The sequence below is a fragment of the Cryptomeria japonica genome, chromosome 4 (assembly GCF_030272615.1).
Source record: "Cryptomeria japonica chromosome 4, Sugi_1.0, whole genome shotgun sequence".
Lineage (NCBI taxonomy): Eukaryota > Viridiplantae > Streptophyta > Pinopsida > Cupressales > Cupressaceae > Cryptomeria > Cryptomeria japonica.
Genome location: NC_081408.1, coordinates 770,987,004 through 771,009,612, shown reverse-complemented (window position 1 = coordinate 771,009,612; position 22,609 = coordinate 770,987,004). Strand labels below are relative to the sequence as shown.

Genomic DNA, 22,609 nt, shown 5'->3' with positions numbered 1-22,609 from the left:
AATCAGAATCATAGAATTCCAAAAATTCAAGCATCAAACAGCTCACACAGACCTCCTCAAAAGTGGGAAGCCCTAATTTCTGCTTCCAGTTAGCCTACCGGTCTCCTGAATAGGCTAATGGCCTGCTGAACTTCTCCTCACTGAGAAGGGAACATTATAGTCTTTTCCTGATGTCAAACTCATCAACAACATTTGCCCAAAAATCCTCTATGTCTTAATCTTTATCCATTCACTAATCCAATATTACTGCAAGGATCGTACTTAGCTCTGAATCGGTAGAATGTAAAGGGATACCATTGCATTCCATCCTGACACTTTTAGTCGCCTGTGTTGTTGGACAAGACTCCTCCATATTTCCAATAAAGAAGGGAAAAGATATAGCTGCCTTCTGTCTTATTCTTTTGGAGCTCTGATATGTTTCTAGTTGTCTGAGAACTTCAAGTAGGACCATCCTGTTGGTTGGATAGATCGGAAGTCGATAAGGACAACTATCAAAACCTTGAACTCTTATGTATGTAAATTTCGGAAACTGGATAAACCAGGATCCATACTTACTGATTAAACTTTTGGCTTCAAGAGATAGCCTCTAGTGAGTTCCTCCTTGTAATGTCCTTGTGATATACATTAAGAATGCATCATTCACTCACTTGAAATGACTCTTCTCCTTAAGTTGCAGCTGCGAGTAACAGTCATAAGACTTGAATTCATTTTCTCCATTGCCAACTACGCCTCTGCAGATTAGTCTAGAATATCTAAAATTTTTGGCCAATGAGTAGATAATGTAGGAGCTCATGTAGAATGACTTTGTCTTCTCCAAATTTATCAACTGTTTATGAAGATTGTTGCTGATTATGCGAAACCAATTGAACATCTTGACTCCCAAGGTAATTTCATCAATGAAATAGTACATCCACGTCTTGAATGGCACACCTTGAGGGTTGTCCATTACTCTATTCAGCAATAGGATGATATCACCATATTCCTCTTTGAAGTATGGGCGCAACAGATTCTTTGGCACTTTCCCTTGGGATCTTTTCTTTTCCAACCATGACATGTTAATATTTGCCGCACAGAGCTCAGACTGGTCATCATAAATCTTTTTGGTATCTTCTTTGGTCTTGTAGGAGGTTTTATTGTAGTTTGGAATTCCAAACGTCTCTTGAATGGGTAACTCTGAAAGATTGGCTAAAACCCTTCCATCAGGTGCAATGGTTTCTCTTGATTGTGCGTTGTAGTGTAAAGCACACTCAACTATTAGCTCAGCACATTCTTTAGTTGGTGGAAATCCAGCTACCTAGATGATGCCATTTCTCATCATCCGGCGAGCAATGGGTGTCGGTAGGTATCCATCATGCCCGTACATTCTCTTTTTGACTTCTTCTAAATCCACATGTCCAAGGTCTGTGTTTGTGACATTCTTCCATTTAGATTTGATCTTGGATTCTGGCTGTATGTAATAAACCCACTTAATTTTTTTTAATTTTTCGAATGAGATTTACAAAGCAAACACAGTACCCCGTTAAGGTTAGAGAAATAATCCAAACAACTGAAAAGGAACCCTTCCACCTTTTGTTCACCGAGAGCCCAATCTGGGAGAGTGAGAGCATATGGTGTTCTGGGGATTGTTAGCACCAAAAAAACCCAACTGAAAATTACAATGCACGGGCGACAAGCCAGCCCCTTCTGCTTATACAACATAATAGAAACTAAACTTCTTGGCGGTAAACCAGCCAAGGAAAACAACAAGAAACTGGTATAACATATACTTTGTTAAATAAAATAAAACTCCTTATTCATTTTGGAGTCCCCCTTCATGATACAAATAATTTGCCTAGCAGGCTTAGGAGAAATCAAATTATGCACAATTCCTAATGTCATTAATCAATAATAAAAATAATTAAATAATTAAATATTAAACCTTAGGATAAGGAAATAATATTTAATTAAATCACTTATGACTCCAATACTGATTATCAACAAAATCCAAGATGAAGCTTAGCAATGAAGACCACTGAACTACTGCAGGATCAGGACCCTGTCCAGGACTGCTAAAAATAGGAATGCTCAATACTGCCACTTACTAAAAATAGTAAGTCATGAAACACTCCTCCGAAAAACATGATCTTCACACCCGGAGGAAGAGCTTGGAAAGCTCAGTAAGACAGCATCATCCAAACAGCCAAACCCTAACTTACTAAAAATAGTAAGTTCTCACTTCACCAAAGAATCAAATGCATGTTATGCCACCCTGGAGTTCATGAAAAACCTAGAAGGAAACCATAGATAGAACTGAAGAATTCCCTCTTGATAAACCCTAAAAAGCTCGTGTAGAACTCCACAAAAGTTGGAAACTCTAATTCCCCTTTCCAAATAGCCTACGGGTCTTCGGGATAGACCAATGGACCACTGAATGCACATCACTGAGAAGAGGACATTACACTGTACTCCTTTACTGAAAAACTTCATTGGTGCTTTTCTGGAAGGTGCTCCTTTGGTGGTCATTAACCTGCATAACACATGAAAATTCAATATTATTTTCAAGACAACTTGCTGATTTTATTTCTGATTTTCAGACCCTTTTACTTGAAAATTTCACTTTCAGCTTGTTAAAAAGCTAAATTTCTGCAAAAAAAAGAAGACTGAAAGTGAGGAATTTGGTTTAGAAATTGATGAATTTTGAGGGAAATAAGACAAAAAAATAGAAGAATTCAGTCAAACTCAGATTTTGGGTATTCGAAATTGATCTTGTGACTGAAATTCACCTTCAATTCTGATAATTCTGTCTTGAAATCAGAAAAAAGCACTTTGTTCGTGTTTCAACACTTAGAAAATTTTACTCCTTCAAAATTCCTCTTCGAAAAAAAAAATCAATTTTCACAAAAATCTGAGAGAACTTTTTCTCAATTGCTCTCCAAATTTCCAGCCTGAATAATGAATTTTGAAAGTGACGGGTTAAAAATATATAGAGTTTAAGGATTTTAAACTTTGAAGCTTCATCTTTGTGGTTTTTTTTTTGGTTTTTTTTTGGTTTTTTAATTATTTTTTTGTGTTTTTATGTTTTAAATCTTTCCAAAATGGAAAGTTTTATTTCTCTTCCAAATTTCATCCTTAGCAAAGAATCTTCTAGAACTTTCTTCCAAATTCCAAAATTCTTGAATTTTCAAAAATCTTTCTAAATGTTGAAATTATTTTCCCTTCAAAAATAATTGTAAGTGTTGGAAAATAATTAAAAATATTCATGTGTCAAAATTTATTTTCCAACCTGTTCGTTGATTGACCCTTGATTTCATGTGCAATTTTTTGTCAAAATTATTTTTCTTTTAGCCATTTTTCTTTCTCGGCCATGGCAAGTTGATCTTCATGTTTAATCTTCAAATCTTGGACGAATTTTCATATCTGGCTTAGGCATCTTCACATAATCTATTTATGCCTAGGCAAATTTGGAATGTCTATGTTTGATGAAACTTCCAAGGTGCTTGGACAATCTACCCTAAGAAATTTTAATTTCCTTAGGCGAACATTTCATGTTTTCATCCTTGTCTTGTTTCAATTTTCTATCATCTACTTGGGTGGACTTTGAAGTTGGCTTGGACATCTCCTTTGTACTTTGTTTGTGATTAGACATTGCCTTCACCCTACCATGCTAGGGCGGACTTGGGAAATGTTGTGTCGTCTTTCATACCTCTTCTTTGGCAGACTTTAGAATAGATTGGACTTTGTCTTGTGTTTGGACATCTTGGTCTCATCTTGGGCGGACCTCCAAGGTGTTTGGACATGTTTTGTTTTGTGCTTTATTTGTTTTATCCTTCTCCTTGTGCCAACTTGTTTTTATTTTGGAAGTGTTTTAATCCTTCTTGCCTAGGCGGAATTTGTAGCTTACAAGCCAAGGCAGACTTGGCTCTCCTTGTGCCATCCACCTTTCATGTGCCTAGCGGACTCCATGCTTCATGGACAAGGCAAACTTTGAATGCCAATGGACAATCTCTTCATGTTGTTGGGCGGAGTTTGAAAGTTCCTTGCCAACTTTAAAACTTGGTTAGCTTTTCCTTGTGCTTGCTTTTCTCCTTCAACCTAGGCAAACCTGAGAGCTGGCAAGGTATGGCGGACTTGGAAGTTTACTCGCCATCTTTGTTTGTGCTTGATAAGCTAGGCGAACTTGGAAGAAGTCCTGCCATGCTTTTTTTTGTGTGCTTCATTTTCTCATCTTGGCCTAGCGAACTTCAAGTCTTCTTGGATATTGCTTTGTTTCTTCTTTAACTGTGAGTAGGGGTTTGCTTAACCCTTGCCATCCTACTTGACTACAGATCAAAGTTAAGTGTTTGTTTGCCAACTTTTTCTTGTGCATGGGTGGACTTGTCCAATGCTTTGCCAACTTGGATGATGTTTGGACATCCATCTAGGCGGACTTCATGCTTCTTTGGACAAGGCGGTCTAGACAGCCACTTCTTCACACTTATTCAAACTGTCATGTCCACCTCTGAGTTGCCATGTTTATACCTGGACTATCTGGAACAAAACCCTAATTAGGGTTTCCACCTACTTTTTACACTTAGAAGCAAAATCCTTCAATTCTAACAACATGGGCAGTAATGATATGACCTGAGGATCAAAACCCTAATTCCACAAAAAAGCACAAAAAACATAACCCTGCTTTTTGTACTTAAGAGGTAAAAAAATTTGAATCTGAAGACATGAGCACTGACCAAATGACTTGAGGAACAAAACCCAGGTTCTACTTTCAAAAAAGCATAAAAAAGCAAAAAGCAAGCCAAAAAAACTACTTCCCGGAATGTGCCCAAAGTACCAAAAACAAAACATTCTATTTTTAGAAAAAAAATAGAAATTCCTAAAAATAGAAAGTTGAGGTTCCTAAAAATATTGCCTCCTAACCCTAATCGTACCATTCAAGTTCTCATGCTTTATTTTTAATGAAATTTATTTAATAAAATATGTCCCTAGCAAGTTCACCCAACTTGAGAATCTTATTCATCATTGAGATTGCCCACTTTTTTTAAAACAACATTGCCTAGGGGTGTGTGCCATGGGGGTGCTTTTATGTTTTATTATTACTTTCTAACTTGACCCCATAAAGTCACTTTAATTAACTTTTTTTATTTTTTAAAAAAGTGACTATATTAAAATAACTTATATTCTCAAATAATAACACTTCCTAGCACCCAAATGACAAGTATAAGACCCCACATGCCAGCACTATCATCTCATATTCACTGCATTCACCTGCAGAGATGGATAACGAGCGAATCTCTATATCTGAGTGATCAATTCGGAAAGAGGGGACATTACAATCCTTGAATCCTGGCATTTGAACACAAGTGCTCAGAAGGAAGAAATGTTAAACACACCTGAAGGAAGAAATGTGAAACAAAAAATCCTTGATGAAGATAGGTGGTCCACAATGAGGTTGGATAGTGCTAGTTTTATTATTGAATTTTTAAAAAGTTGATTTATTAATGTTTCTAACTATAAATTATTTTCATTCTTTGTAATAGCATTCACTCTATCATTTGATTCTTAAAATCTTAATCTTTTTTAAAATTTCATTTCTTGTTACTTGTCTGTACTTAAAGATATGTTTGCTCCTTCACTGACCTTATTGTGTAGGTCACAAGATATGGTAATGCAAACTCTTACAGCCTTAGTTAGATTTATGAGACCTTTGATAGTATGCTTGGGCAAATGAAGCAAGCCATTCATAGCAGGGATCCTACTTTGGGATTTTATGAGGAACATCTTAGACCTATTGTGATGTGATAATGGAACACTATGAATACCCCACTTCATAAGCAACCTATGCTCTTGTAGAGTCGAATATTGCATACCCCTTTTCAATTCCACCTACACTATTGTATCCACTTTAGTATCCATTCCCCTAGCATCTGAATAGGCTTATTTCAGCCCTTGCATCAGCCTTTTTCCTCTCAAAACGCTTAGGCCACCTTATCAACAGCTACCTTTCAGCGTCAGTTTTGCATTAACCGCATTATTCTCTTGTCGACTATCGTTTTTGAGAGTGATATGTCTAGACACTACAGCGTCGCGCAAACATCTTGCGACATCTTAACGTTCAAATGTTAATTCTAAGCGTTTTGACACTTGTCACCTGCCCAAGTCAGTGGAAATGGCTCAGAATCTTCCAAAATGGCTTGCCAGCCTCTTCTTTCCCTCTTATTCTCTCTTTTAAATCCATCTTTTCATTTCTAGCAATCTGTCTCAGGTTCTCTCTTGGTTCTTTTAGCAATCTCTGGTGCTCTCTCAGCTCTCACAACTTTTTCTTGCTCTCTCTCATTTGCTACAACAATCTCTAGCTTGCTACAACAACCTTTGCATCTTTTTTGGCTTTCTCAAGCCTTGCTAGTAATATATTTCTCACATCTTTGAGCATCTTGGGGATTCATCACATCCCTTATCTATTTGATCATTTATCATTTATCTATTTATCTTTTGATCTATCTATCTCTCTGGCTGTCCGTGGAGGTGGAAACACCAAAGCAGGTGTTTGATTGAAGCAAACCTCTATACAGCCCCAACATTTTTCCTCTTCTTCTTGTGTGCAATTTTATTAGAAGCATCTGAATGTACGAGGGTTTTCTTACGTTTTATTTATTTCATTTATATTCATTTTTTATATATTTATTATCTAGTATTCACTGTCACATTCTAACTTCTGGGTTTTGCAGGTTATTTGAAGTATAGAGTTGGGTTTTTGCATTTTCTAATTTTTCTGCTTTGGGCCATGCAAGACTACAACGCGTCGTGCAGACATCTGTGCGCCATGCTGGCATCCTTGGTTGAGAGACTCAGATTTGGACCGAAAAGTCTTTGTCGTCTGCTCTTTCCGATTCTGTAATCAGAATCTTCATTCTCTTTATTTATTATTAGATATCTTCACTAGATTAACTAGTTGAACTAGTTGGAGATATCTGAATGTATGTTGTGAAATTGGCTCTCAAAGGGACATAGTTTCCTTTCTGTAGGGTCAGATTTGCACCATTACAGCTCTAAATCCTTGTACAGTTACACCCCAATTTTTATTTTTTTTGTTTGCCAACTAGAAAATTGTTTTCTTGACAAATATGAATATGTTTATTGCAGATGTTCGAATAGAGTTTACATTCATTCAGGATGCCATTTTCAATGATTAGAAGCCAAAAACAATACAAATCTTGAAGACTGCAAATGAGAGAATTGATTGAACATTCAGCCAGAGATACAAAGAAATTCAAGATACCTATTTGGACAGTCCAAGTTTATATTGCAGGTATTAAACAATTTGCTGTTGTGAACAGAATGAAGATAGCAGTAATATTCTTCCTTAATAGCTTGAAAATTTCTCTTCCCAAGCAACGACAGGGCGTGTTCCTCGACAATCATGGCATCAAACCGATACTCAGAAAATCAATTTAGCAGATGCATTACCATTGTGCACTCATTGGAAATTCACTCCCTACAATATTAGATACTGTTGTAGCAAATCTGAGCAAAATATAGTCGCTGGGTTTTAAACTCCCTTCTTACCATCCAAATTGACCTCTACTTCTCACCTCACCTTTGTCAACACTTATAATGCTAAATGAATTCCACCACACATGATGTAAAGGGACACACTTTCAGCAAGGGCGATGTAAATTTTTTATTCCAAACTGCTCTGAAAACATTCCAATTCCTCTTCTTTGATCTGAAAACACTTTGCTACTTTAGGCATCACAAGTCAGCTCATGCTTCAGTCTCCCAAAACCTGCAGATAATTTCCTTCCACCAAAAACTCACCATCCATAATGGACGGCTGGCTAGATAGAACGACTTAGCAAAATAAATTCAAATCTCTTCTAAAAAAAATTCTGAAACTGGTCTGAAATGCAGCACTCAGCACATAGTAATCATTTCAAACATTACCCATATCATTATTTCCACTCCATAGAGCATACCGAGTTAAGAAGTGGTTTCAAACCTTCAAGAGCAGCTATTTGACTTCAACATAAACCCTTGAAATTTGTCCTTTTTCAATCATCCAACACTAAATTAAAATACCTATTGAAAACAGAGGTTATTTGCCATCAAAATACAGAGAAAATTTTCACTTTAACACCAAACTTCAAAGAAACATCACAAAACCACCAATATTGAGAAACCAAGCATTGCCTCTAAATTAAGACGATCAACAATCACCATGGAGAGATCTTTCATCCTAGAAGATGACGATTCCAAGGAAGGTTTTCGTCTTCCAAGAGCTTCAGCAAAAACCCTACAATTTTACCTTCTCCCAAGAAATTTCATGCACGCATATCCCAGCAAATGAAACATAAAACTCCTATAATCTCAAACTTCACACCAACATGGGAGGAATTAAAAATTAATATTCATTCCCCTTATGTCTCCAAAAGCTACACATCCACTTTATCATTACACTTTATAAAAATGAAATATTTTGTTTTCCTTCACTTGGGCACACAAACCAAAGTCATATTTTAAATATTAGACAATTAAACACTAAAAAGTGTGTAACATTAATCTTGAGCATTTAATTAAAAATTGACCTCAATAAGTTCCAAAAAAGACAACTGATCATCAAATTACAAACTGAAGGTGCCAAGGTTCTGTTGACAAGAAGAAAGTCAAATAGAGCTAAAAATAGCAACTTGCTAAATATAGATGTCCTCTCCAAGATTCTTGGAGAACACACCAAAAGTCAGAAATCCCCTCAAAAGTGGTGTATCCATCCTCAAGACTAACTGAAGTCACTAGCAACATTAAATAAACCCTCAAGCAAGACAGACACCAACTAACAAGGTGAGAACCAACACAATGCAAGGAACCTTAAATTGGGGACATTACAATCTTGGTATATAGTTAGACTTGGAAGAGTACCTCCACCTCATGATGAGAGGTGAAAGAAGGGCTCATCAAGGCCCTTTGAAAAAGGTATACTAATAAAGAATGTTCTTTACTGAGCTACATTAGCTCAAGCTAACCTGGCGCATGTGGCATGGCAAGGACACACCAGAGTTGAGGATGCTTGCCACTAGTCTCCTTTCACAAGTTACCAATTCCTCTACTCCAAAGAGTTGGTCCACATATAGCATCATCTAATCAATCAAGACGAACAACCTAACCTCTAGATGATCAAAGAATTGGCAGCAATATATTTTCTATGCTTTTGTCGTTTTGTAGTTGAAAATTGAAATCTTTGGGCATGTTGTTGTTGTAGTTCTTATATAATACATATGCACATTGATAGTGAAAGCATTTAAATTTCATTAATTTCTTTGGTAACTCCCATTGAAATCTCAATTCAAGTCTAATGTTATGTATTAAGGTTCTATATTGTTTGTGATGAATCCTTTATCGATGTTATCAAATGAATATTTGAAAATTCCTTATTTTTTAATAGTCATCCCCTAAAAAATGGCAAAAAAGATCTTGTACCAAAAACACATCCCCATGTATGTTACCATCCCTGCCCCAGAAACTTGGCAGAGCATAGGTGCGAACCCTTTGACATTGTAATGCACTGTAACACACTGTAGCAATACTATCGAAACTGAAAATGACTTCAATTCCTCAATTAATCTTCAACAAATCAGCACAATTGTGATCCCCAAAAGCAATCACCCCCAATGGATAAGAGGGTTTTTGTCCTCAAATCCACAAATAGAATTCAAGATGGTTTTTGTCCTCCAAGAACTCTAAACAACCAAGAAATTTCATCCATGGATGGATATAATGACTGTAATGCTCAATCCAAAAATTCAATGAAAAATCCAAATGAAAACTTGATACAAAATGAAACTAAACACCCTCCTATACTTTTGTAAATTGAGCCCTTGATTAATAATTTCTCTCCTAAGTATTTGAAAATAGTAAATACTTTTTATAACTAAATGTTTAAAAATAATATTATAATAAGTCGCCCCTTAAATATAAAATTACCATGCCCAACTTAAAAGAATATTAGAAGTGATTCCCTTTGCTTTGCTCTTTAGCCTATAGGAAATGGGAATAGGTTAGAGGTCTTCTCCATGGAGATATATCCAAAAAGGGAATATGACACAACCAATCAACTTTTTTCCTAGAGTTACTTTAGCAAACACTTGCCTATTGTATGATACAAACATAACAAACCTAACATATCTTTGCTGCAACTCATACGAATGGTAATAGACATTACCAAAGAGAAAAAACGCGATAGTAAAACATAAGATAGTCAACGACTCGAAACATAAGGTGTGAAATTTAAAATTAGTTTCTTTTGAAAGCAAGTAATAATGCAAGTGGGTTTAAACTAATATATCTATGCATAATTCATTGTGCTTACAGGCAGCATGGCAATATGTTTGTTCCAAGCTCATTATAAAACTAGTGGTTAATTTACAACCACCTCCTTGAGATCTCAAATTTAAAATTACAGTGGAATAATGAATTGACTATATAGTATTTTAAACCAACATAATAACAATTGCACAAAACAAAGATCCAACCTGGTATTGCAGGATGTAGATAACCAAAGCAGCGATGACCTGTTCCCAATCTTCGCTTCAAATCATAAAGGTTGCTAATGGGATGTACTGCCTATGCAGTTTGTTTAACACCATTTTATCAACAAATGTCAGTATCTCTATATAATAGAGGGGAAAAAGAACACAAGCAGTTGCCAAAAAAATTACCTCATATGCCACAATCTTCTCTAGCAGAGATGCAGGATCATTCCACGTAATATGATAGAGCTCCAAAACAGCTGGACTAAGCCATGTTGCCAGCCTCTCCTTCAACTCTGAATCCAAGGCTCGCAATGATGGAACACGTTCCTCCCTAAAGTGTTTACAAAAGCGTAATAATAGGAAGAATACAGAAATATTGCCATAGATAATATATGCACATCGAAAACCATACAAAAGCGTAATATTAGGAAGAATACAGAAATATTGCCATAGATAATATATGCACATCGAAAACCATAAATTAATATTTTAGAAAAGAAAATTCTTTTATACATACAGACAAATCATAATAGGATAGATTGTGAGATAAAAATGTACAACTGAAATTCAAAACTATTGATTTACACACATCAAACTACTATTGGCATTTACCATAAAATTATTAGAATAGAAATAGCAAACATCATTATAAATCATAGTAAAATAATCAAAACAACTAGAAAATATAACACTTCTGCAACAAAATGAATAAAGAATGCCAGAGAAAAGAAACAATGAACTTCTAATGTTCACAAATGGTCTATATAGATAACTGGAGAAAATAAAGTCAACAATAGTAAATACTTTTAGACCATTTGAGAACATTGGAAGCTCATTGTTTCTTTTCTCTGGCATTATTTATTCATTTTCTTGTAGAAGTGTTATATTTTCTAGTTGTTTTGGTTATTTTACTATGATTCATAATGATGTTTACTATTTCTATTCTAATAATTTATGGTAAATGCCAATAGTAGTTTCATGTGTGTAAATCAATAGTTTTGAATTTCAGTTGCACTTTTTCTCTTTTCTAGCTCACTATCCTGATGATGTATCATAGAGTATGATTTGAAACGTTGATAACAAAAAAGCACAGAGTCAAATCCAGAAGCTCACATTCACCATACAATTATGGACTGTGGAAACTTAATGTCTAAAAGAGTAAATACTACTAAACATAAAACAATTAAGTACTACTGTCCACTACTGAGCCAAAATTAGCCACTGGGACTATCAAAAACAGATAAAGGAAAGTTAAAAATACAGATTGCAAATGCATCTGGGGAAAAAAAACTAGACTACGTCAAAATTTTAAAAAAAAATAAAAGAGGGAAGAGCAAGAGGTGAGAGAAGCCCATCTCAAAGAATGGGTAAGGACTCAAAAAATCTCACATGGAAGACAAAGCTGAAGTATGCTACATTACAGTATCTCTCCTACTATCTGTTGACGTGTCTAAAGTCACGGAACTTATGAATTCATCCGGCCAACGCAGAATAGAAATGCTAAGAATCCTATCCTCTCTTGAGATAAGGAAATCCCTAATGATGTGTTAATTTGATCAATGGGGATGACCTCAATGTTTTGGTTGCCAAGTCTTGACTGTAGGATAGCTTAGTAGTTGATGTCTTTTGCTGGAAACACAAAGGGGACTTACAGTTAGACGAAATTGGTTTCGTCCAGGTCACTGTTGTGACGTATTCACACATCGCCCCATTGCAAATGGGGACCCCTGCTTTTTGCTTTCTAGGGTTTTGTTTTCTAGGTCTTTTAGGGTTTTGTCTGTTAGCCTTTAGCTTTCGAGTGTCGCCAGGGCCCAGGGGGATCACCTGGATAGCAGTTCTGCTTGAGTTAGGTCAAGTTGGTGAGTGATGAAGTCTGGAATGTCCTGATCCTGAAATTTGGCTAAGTCTGGAATGTCCTAATCCTGAAATTTGGCTAAGTCTGGAATGTCCTGATCCTGAAATTTGATTAAGTCTGGAAAGCTGAAGAATCCTCCAAAAACTAGATTTTGCAATATAACTCCTGGAGGTCTGAAACCACTCTCAAACATCCTGAAAGTATATATGGAATATAACTTAAAGTATAAGTACTTATACTTAAATGTTATAATCCATAAAATTATCCTGACGGAGAGTCTAAAAATGTCAAATTTCGCTCCTGACCCTTCCAGAGGGTCCAAAGCGAATTTCGCTCCTGACCCTTCCAAAGGGTCCAGAGCGAAAATCTCCATAAGACATTCTAGTTTGACCCAAACTTAGAACCAACTCGTTCCTAGGCATCTTTGAGGGCAAAACACTTGTTTGGATGGAAAAATGTGAAAATGAAGTCAGGATTTTGGCCAAGATTAGGAATTTCGCTCCTGACCCTTCCAAAGGGTCCAGAGCGAAAATCCTTATACACCTCAATTTATCACTTATCAAGACCAAGTTCCTAGTTTCCAAGGCACATGTGGAGGTGTTTTTGAATGTTCTTGCCTTGAGAGGGAGTTGGATGATTTCAAAGATCAAGATTTTGCTTAAAAAGTGATTTTCGCTCCTAACCCTTCCAGAGGGTCCAGAGCGAAAATCAACCTAGGATTCATTTCTTGCCTTATTTGACCAAATTTTGATTTGCAAGGCATTTTGAAGGGAAAAGTGGACATGTTTGGACTTTGGAAATGTTTGAAAACCTTGAAAAATGATGGATTCTAGCCTGGAAGAGGAATTTCGCTCCTGACCCTTCCAAAGGGTCCAGAGCGAAATTCATCATAAACTTCATTTGCCACCTTGTTTGAGCTTGAAACTTTGTTCCTAACTTGGAAAATGATCTATTTTTGCCTTGTGAAGTGGTTTGAAACTTGAACACTAAGCAATTTGGCCTAGAATGAAGATTTCGCTCCTGACCCTTCCAAAGGGTCCAAAGCGAAAATCTTATTTGAGCTTATTTTTCACTAATTTTGGCTAAATTGTGATGTGCAAGGTCTCTTGGAGTGAAGATTGGACATCATTTAAAGATTTGGAAGCATGCGAAATGAAGATTTTTGGACAAAATGGTGGATTTTGGTTCTGACCCTTCCAGAGGGTCCAAAGCGAAGTTTCCAAGTTCTCCCCTTTTCTTGCAAATTTAAGACAAGATCTTGCTATTCATGATTCGGATAGGAGAGAGGCATGATGTTCTTTGCCTTAGAAGTGATTTGAAGCTAAAAGCCCTGACCCTTCCAGAGGGCCCAGGGCGAAAACCATAAAATCAACCTATTCTTTTTGAGTTTTTGCTAAGACAAGGATGCACTAAGGTAGAAATGACCTTTAAGACCATTAATGAGTAATTGTTCGCTTCAAAACTTGATGATTCTAAGTCAGAGAGGGAAAATCGCTCTTGACCCTTCCAGAGGGTCCAGGGCAAAATTTTGAAAAACCCCTATTTTACCTTGCAGGAACAAGCCAAACTTGGGTGGGGTGAATAAGGAAGAACATTGCCTAGCTAAGAGTGAAAGATTCAACAAAAGTTGATGAAGGAGTAAGCCAAATTGAAAAAATCGCTCCTGACCCTTCTAGAGGGTCCAGGGCGAAAAACCCTAAAATTACCTTTTTCCTCCTAATTTGAATGAAACAAAGCCCGGAATTCAATGAAAGAGCCCATATGAACTCACCTTCCAAGAGATTTTGGAGTCAAGAAATGAGAGATTCAGGACCAAATTGAAAAAATCGCTCCTGACCCTTCCAGAGGGTCCAGGGCGAAATCATCAGGAAGCTTCATTAAACCTCAATCAAACCTCCATATTCCTAAAATTTCACCAAATTTGCCAAATACAAGACATTTGGGAGGTTAAATTAAATTTGCATGAATTAAGGCCTTTACCATTTAATTAATTAATTTTTAAAGCCTTAAAGCAAATATAAAATCCACCTTGGAGGCCTTGAAATTAATTTAAAAATTTAAAAAAATAAAGGTGAGCGCTCAAAAAATATTTACTTGCCTTTACAAGCAAGTCGGCCTCCTTTTTAGTGGTTTTTATTTTATTTTATTCCTTATTTGCCAAGTCAGCCTTGAGGGAAATCAAGGTGAGCGCCCTATATAAGGGAGGTGTATTGTAGCATATTCAAATCATTCTTTCATTATCTCTCATGCGAACTTGAAGAGGGTATTTGGAGGTGCGAAATTGAGCAAGTTAGAGGATAATTTCCAGATTTTGGAAGGTATTTGAAGGCGAATTTCCAGATTTTGGAGAAGCTAGTGGAAGGTGAGGCCTTTTGGAGGCTAATGGAGGCATAATTCATCCAAAGGAAGACCACAATTCAACCCTTGTCCAGCAAAATCCGGTCTTCTTTCATCATTTTCAAAGGTTTTATAGTTAGGCTTTCAAAGTTGAAGGTATGAAGAATCATTTTGAAGTTCTTATTCAAGATTTATTTTGATTTCATCGCCATTAATTTGAAAAATTAGAATTCTGGATTTATCATGTCATTTCCAAATTAATATCTTAAATCATTCTCTTGAAAGGTCCTAAATTCTATGCTTTAAGGTTTGATGCTCAAAGACTAACTTTAATCTTTTGTGTAGGCATCAAATGGCGACCCCGGAGTCGGAAGATCAACTACTTGGCGGACCCTCATCAAAGAAGATCAAGTCAGGACAAGGACGATCTCCTCCAATCCAGCATCATTAAGGATGACCTTCTCCATCTATATTCCAGTCCAGCATTTGAAGGAAAGCATCACCAAATTGAGAATCAACCAAGTGTTAGACAAGGTGGCATCCTAGTCATCACTCCTCTAGTTGGGTTGGTCCACCTCAGCATGTCCAAATTCAATGTACCTGACTCATTAAAGGTGGCACAAACTTCGATGTACCTACCTGTTGACGTGTATTTTATACACAATCATACACAGAATAAAATACCAATAAGCATCTTATCCTCTCTTGAGAAAATAGTCTCTAACTGCTGAAGATTCGCGTAAAGGATCAGTTAGGTAGACTCCAAGGTTCTTTGATGTAGGGTCTCTACGTGTGGACAAGCTCCAGTGGTATGATGTGATTTGCTGGAATCACAAGGGGACTTACATTTGGTGATTGAATTTCCGATCTACTTTGCTAGAACACAAGCTCTCACTAACTTAGATTTGAAAAAATGGAAAAAGGATGAGGGCGAAGAGAAGATCTAATCCTAATACTAAGAATGTAGGAGCAATGATTTGATTTTTGATGAAACTCTAACTAGGTCTTGTTTTGACATCAATGGAACATCTACACAAGGCTAGTGCGATCTTCTAAGGGAAGCTTTATGATGTTCAAATCATCACCACGGGCATAGACACCATCAAGTTGATGCATATCAATGAAGAAGCGACAAATTGAAATTGAGCTTAGGCTAAATGATTCCAGTTGACTACACAAGGCGAGTCTGCAATCAACAAACTGCTAGTAGTATGGATATACGAATTCCACCATCAATCAATCACATTTCCTCCATTCATCTAATCATCTACCATCTAAGATTGAAGACTCAACAAGAAACCATGCAAATTGCAAGAAACGACACACTTCACCATTACTTCAATGAAAATGGAGTTTGTTTACAATCAATGGCAACAATTTCTTGCCTTGTCCTCCTATTCTACTCTAATTGCTTCCAACTATTCTCTAACTATTCTAACTATTTACATACTATCTCCAACAATTGCTAATTATTTCTCATTTTCTTTACAAATGAAATGTCTGGGCTTATATAGTGCCCACAATACAATTTGATGGCTTAGATCAATTCAAGATCAATGGCCAAGATTTTACAATGAAAACCCTAATTAGGGTTTGTTACAACCATTACATAACATTTAATGCTTGACCAATGATAAAATTGTATTGCTTGGACACGTCCTCTCTAGAAAAATCGACCAATGGATAGCCGGGGTAGGTACATCGGAGTTTGTGCCACCTTCCATGAGTTAGGTACATTGAATCTGGACATGCTGAGGTGGACCACACTGACTGGAGGAGTGATGATTGGGATGCCACCTCATCTGACACTTGAAGCTTGCTAGATATTCAATTTGATGTCGTTGAGAGGCTATCTTTAATTAATTCATCTGGAACTATTTACTTCTTCAATGAGCCCTTGTTCTAACTCCCTGTGTCCTTGATGTGCAGGATGATGATGTACCTCGCCTTGGAACGCTGGATTTGGAAGGGGTCGCCCTTGTCCTGGCGAAGACCGTCCTGGCGAAGACCGTCCTTGCGAAGACCGTCCTTGATCCGGCTTGATTTTCCTTGAAGAGATCTCCATTTGATGCCTACACAACATTTCAAAATTAGTACCATGATTTTGCAATGAATACATAACATAAATTAGAGAGCAAATTTTAGGAAACTTAATGATAAGTCCTTTATTAATCATTTCCTAAAAACGACTATTGAGCTACGAATTCAAAATTTCAAAATTTCAAAATCTAAGCTATGACGATCAAAAACTAAAACAATAAAACAAATATCGCCATACCTCAGTAGAGAGCTAACTCTAGAATGCAAAACAAGGAATTTGCCTAGGCAAAATCAAAATTAGATGGCTTCAACGTGATCTCCTTTAAATGAACGATCCCTTTATCAATTCATCACCCTTGAGGATATCTTTGACGTGGTCTTTGGCAAGTTCGCCCAACTTGAGACTAAGCTCGCACTCCTTTGATGATGTCTGCGCCCTCCTCTTGAATGACAATTTCGCACCTCCTTTGTATTCTCCAAATCGCATGCTAATGAAGGATGTTAAATGATGATTTGAAATGAATAAACCACCTTCCCTTTATAGGCGCTTACCTTCATATTGATCTTAGGCCGACTTTGGTAAATAAGACAAATTTAAAATAAACTTAAAAGGCCGACCCTTGTAAAATGAAACAAATTTTAAATCAAGCGCCCCATTTGATTTTTTTATTAATTAATAATTAATTATTAAATGCCTTTATTATTTAAATTAATAAATTTCGATTTTTATAAAGGCAAAAATAATTAATAAATATCAAGCGCAAATTTTAAATGCCATTTTTAATTAAATTTGCAATCCATCGATCTTAGCATTTAAAATAAATTTAAAGAAATGTGTTTGAGCGCCAAATTTTTGAAAATGAAATAATACGTACCTCATCGCCCTGGTCCCTGACTGAGGGACAGGAGCGATCTACCTTCTTGGTCTTGATTCGTGCAATTTTGACGTCCAAAGTATTTATTTCCACGTTGAATTAGACATTTTTGCTAGGATCTTTGAGCTTGATTGACTTGTTCTTGCAAATGAATGTCCTTTTGTGGTGATATCGCCCTGGTCCCTTGGAGAGGGACAGGAGCGATCTTCATGCTTTCTCCTTGATCTTGCATTCTTTGACCTCCAATTTCTATCATAGGCGAAAAATAACATTGTTTCTTTACTCCACGCTTGTTCCACTTGATTTTTACAAGGCATATTTGATGTTAAGAGGAATATCGCCCTGGTCCCTTGGAGAGGGACAGGAGCGATCCCTGTCTTCTAGCTTGAAATTCATCGTTTTGATTCTAACTCCTCGTTCATTACCTTTCAAACAACGCTTTGAACCCTTTGCAAGTTTGTTTTGTCATGATCTCCGAAGGAAAATGAGTGCTTTGGCAAATATCGCCCTGGTCCCTTCCTGAGGGACAGGAGCGATCCTAGTGTCCTGGCTCAAATTTGCAAACTTTTGATCTTCGTTCTTCGTTCATTGCCTTCCAAAGGACGTCCTTGACCTTGCCTATCCTTGCCTTGGCTTGGTTTTGACGGGACATGAGTGTTTTGATGAAATCGCTTTGGTCCTTGTCCAAAGGACAAGAGCGATATAGGCTCTTTGCTTAATTAATAGCACTTTGACGTTTGGAACCTTTGTACATCATCTTCAAATGACACCTTATACCTTGTGTGATCTCAAAAAACCTTGACTTGGCATGAATTTGAAGGAAAATGAAGGATCCCATACAAATCGCCCTGGTCCCTTGGAGAGGGACAGGAGCGATATAGCCTCTGTGTTCAATTTGATGATCATTTTACGTTCGAAATCTTTGCGTATCACCTTCTAATCATACCATGGACCCTCTACGATCTTGCAAAACCTTGACCTTACGTGATTCTTGCATGAGCTGGCCAATATACCTAATATCGCTCTGGTCCCTTCCTGAGGGACAGGAGCGAAGTTCAACATTGCGAGCTTGTTCTTGTTTTCTTCAACTTGCAATTGCTTTCAATGCGTAAAATGAAGTCCCCTTGATCCCCTTGGTCGCTTGACACTTGACAAATTTTCGAAATCTAAGCCATTATGGAAATATCGCTCTGGTCCCTGCTTGAGGGACAGGAGCGAATTAGATGTCTTCGTGCAAATCCTTCATCTTTGGCAATTTTTGATGCTTTGTGCTTGATTGGAACACTTCGAAACGTCCTTGCCACCTCTCTCCTTGACTTGGAGTGGTTTGAATTTGAGGAAAAGGCAACATAACTAAGATATCGCCCTGGTCCCTTGGAGAGGGACAGGAGCGAATTTGCTCTTGTGGGCTTCATTTTACTTTATCACCTTCAAAATTTATCTTCAATGGTCTCGCCATACTTCATTTCATTCATTCATGCCTTGAGATCGGTTGTAACTTGGCAAGAAAATCATCTATAACAAAAATCGCTCTGGTCCCTTCCTGAGGGACAGGAGCGAACTTAAGCATTTTGGTCCTTTGATGGCATTTGGTAATCTTCAATTTATCTTCAACGAGTTCATTTCACCTCCTTCCTTGCCTTCAAACATAAACTTGACTTGATCTTTGCCGAGATCGTACCTTATGAAGAATTTCGCTCTGGTCCTTCAGTGAGGGACAGGAGCGAATTTGACCCTCTAGGCAAAAACTTCATCATTTCATTGTTTTTGATCAAGTCTGGATGTTCTATCATGCTCATTTCGTCCTTCACCATGCCTTTGATGTCTCGATTCGTCCAAACAAGGTCAGGAATGACTCAACTAAGCATTTTCGCTCTGGACCCTTGGTGAGGGACACGAGCGATTCGCCTTGGTCCCTTGGAGAGGGACAGGAGCGCTTTTCGCTCTGGACCCTTGGAGAAGGACACGAGCGAAATTTGACTTTTCGAACTCTCTATCAGGCTAAATTTCCTTCTATGTTTCTTCTTTCTTATACTTTAAGTTATATTCCATATATACTTTCAGGATGTTTGAGAGTGGTTTCAGACCTCCAGGAGTTATATTGCAAAATCTAGTTTTTGGAGGTTTTTCAGTTTCCAGACTTAGTCAAATTTCAGGATCAGGACATTCCAGACTTAGCCAAATTTCAGGATCAGGACCTTACTCAAGCCGGACTTACTTATCCATGTGATCCCCTAGGCGACGTTCAAAATGCAAAGGCTAGCTAACAAAACCCTAAAAAACCTAAAGAACAAACCCTAAAAAGCAAAAAAAACATGGGTCCACATTTGCAATGGGGCGATGTGTGAAAACGTCACAACACTACCCCAGCTATCCATTGGTCGAATATTCCAGAGAAGACATGTGTCCAATTAATACAATTATTTCATTGGTCAGAATTAAGTTTGTTGTAACAAACCCTAATTAGGGTTTCATTGTAGAATCTTGGCCATTGATCTTAAATTGATCTTAGCCATTGAATTGTATTAAGGGCACTATATAAGCCCCGACTCTTCATTTGTAAAGGCTAATAGTTAGTGAATAGTGAGTCAATGATAGTTAGTCAATAATAGCTAATAGTTAATAGTTAGTAATAGAGGCCAGAATGGTAGAATAGCAATTAGAGTAGATTAAGAAGAGAAGGCAAGACATTGTTGCCTTAATTGTAAAGACTTCTTTTCATTGAAGATATGGTGGAATATGTTGTTTCTTTGCAATGTGCATGGTCTCTTGTTGAGTCTTCATTTTTTATGATAGATGATTAGATTGAGTGAAGAAAATTGTTGAATGCACCTGTGTGGAACCTACCTAGTCCATACCACTAGCCTCTTACTGATGATAAGTGCGCCCTGCGTGGTCAACTGGCATAAAATGAGCTTAATCTTAAATCGTTACACGTCTATTGTTCACGCATTATCTTGAATGGTGATCATTGTCAGATGGTGTACGATTTGAACGTATTAGAAGCATCCCTTAGAAGATCGCACTGAGTTGGTGTTGAATTGTTCAACCTGATGGTGAGACCTAGCCCAGTAGGACTCCACCTAGTCATTCATCCATTTTCTCGCATTCTAGGTAGTAGAGTAGACGTCCTGAACCCTGCATCTTTTGTCATTTGTTTGTCTTCCAGTTACTTAATAGGACTTGTGATTCCAGCAAATCAGACGTTTAAGTCATTGAGTGCAAGTCCCCTTGTGATTCCAGCAAAATCACATCATACCGCAAAGAGCTTATCCACGAGTAGAGATCCTACAAAGCAAAATCTTGGAGTTGCCTCGACTGATCCTTCGGCGAGATCTTCAGCAATCGGGAACTTTGTTCAAGAGAGGATAAGGTACCTTTTAGGTATTTTATTCTGTGTTTGGTCGTGTACAAAATACACATCAACAGTTCCCTAAAATCTTATAGTCCTATCTCATCTGATTTGCTTCTGATTGATGCTACTTCAGCTTGACTTGCAGGTTTCTTTTAATAAAAAAGGGAAAAAAGGGGAGATAAGGATAAAGAGTAAATAAAGATAGCTAGCTAATTTAACTAAGACAGCATATCTGAACACATAGACAGAAGCCTTAAAATTACTAGAAATTACTTTGCCACCTAATTAGCACAACTAGGTAAAAACCAGTGCAATCATCTAAGGATTTTGAATTTTCAAGCTACTAAACACAAATGATGGACTCTTACACCCATTCATTCAAATCTGATTACCGAACTTAGCACAAAAAGGCTCAAACTAACCATGCAGAAGAAATAATAATCAACTATTTCCTAATGGTATGAACCAAGATTTCCATCAAATACATGCATAAATAGATTGTCTGAAAATAAATACAGTTGCAGAAATATAAAATAGATGGAGAAGAGGACCATGCACTCACAGTAAAAAAGACACAGCTTTAACATCCATTAAATTCTGTATATATTTTGCCAGAGTTTTTGCAACAATCTTTAACTTTCTGCCTCAAAATAAAGGAGAAACTAACTCCTTTATATAGAGTTCTCAAAAATGGATGAATGGCCAAGATTAAACTTGACAAGTGGGCCAGATTCATCCTCTATCAAAACTGCCCATACCCATAAATGGGAGACAAAATATCAACAACAACAAAAGGGGAAACAATAACTACCAAAAAGGTAATCAATAACTACCCAAGAAAGCTGTTCCAAAAAGTGCACATGCACGAAGCTCAAAATTTACATCAGCTTTGGTAGTTAGGAATGAACTTTATGCCTGAAAAAGTGCATTTTAAGATTTAAAAAGGAACATATACTTTAGGAAAGCACTTTTTCCTTCTCTGTTGTGGACCCTTTTTCCAAAAATTCAGCCTCGCCATGCAAAAACTCCTTCCAGATGTCCCGATCTGCTGTACGCTCTGCTCGAACGTAATCTTGAAATTTGATGCATAGTTGGAACAGCACCTTGCTTGGAGGCATAGTAGGATGGCGTATTTTGCATTGCATACCCTCCAGGTGGCGATCCACATGCTTCAATCCATCCTTCCAGTTGTAACGATGAGCCTCAAAATTTAATATGTCCGCATGCAACCCACTGGCGAATTCCAGGTCCTCTATGAAGTATGCTATCTTATCAATTCTCAACCTATCCTTCCAGCTTGGTTGCACTTCATTATCGGACATACTATTCTTCCAGCCAAGGACCATTGATCTGAGGATCTTTCCACCAAGGTCCCTCATGTTTGACAAGATTTCCTCGCACTACTCTTGCTCTTTATTAATGGCATCTTTCGTATCATTTCTCATGTTGGCCGTCCAGTACCACTCCTTGAAAGTGTTGATGTCATAGGGATCCAGGATGGTAGGCAATGTGGGAATCTATGTGTGGGTCCAGAAAAGAGCCCTTATGAGGGGAAGAATCACACCAACCACCTCATGGACCTTGAAATATTCCTTCTTCACTTCAAACATCTTGACATGGATGGTCTCTCGGTGGTGGGTCATTTCCTTCA

General features: G+C 37.3%; 1 protein-coding gene across 4 annotated transcripts in view; it reads right to left on the bottom strand.

The window, feature by feature from the left end:
* The window catches only part of LOC131033457 (uncharacterized), a 262,765-nt gene that overhangs the window by 190,153 nt on the left and 50,003 nt on the right, over positions 1–22,609 (bottom strand). For all 4 annotated transcript variants that reach the window (XM_057964694.2, XM_057964692.2, XM_057964693.2 and 1 more), the window contains exons 6-7: positions 10,683–10,827; positions 10,497–10,587 (exon numbers count right to left, since the gene is read on the bottom strand). In XM_057964694.2, coding sequence (XP_057820677.2) covers positions 10,497–10,587; positions 10,683–10,827 — 236 coding nt within the window. The remainder of the gene's footprint in view (positions 1–10,496; positions 10,588–10,682; positions 10,828–22,609) is intronic.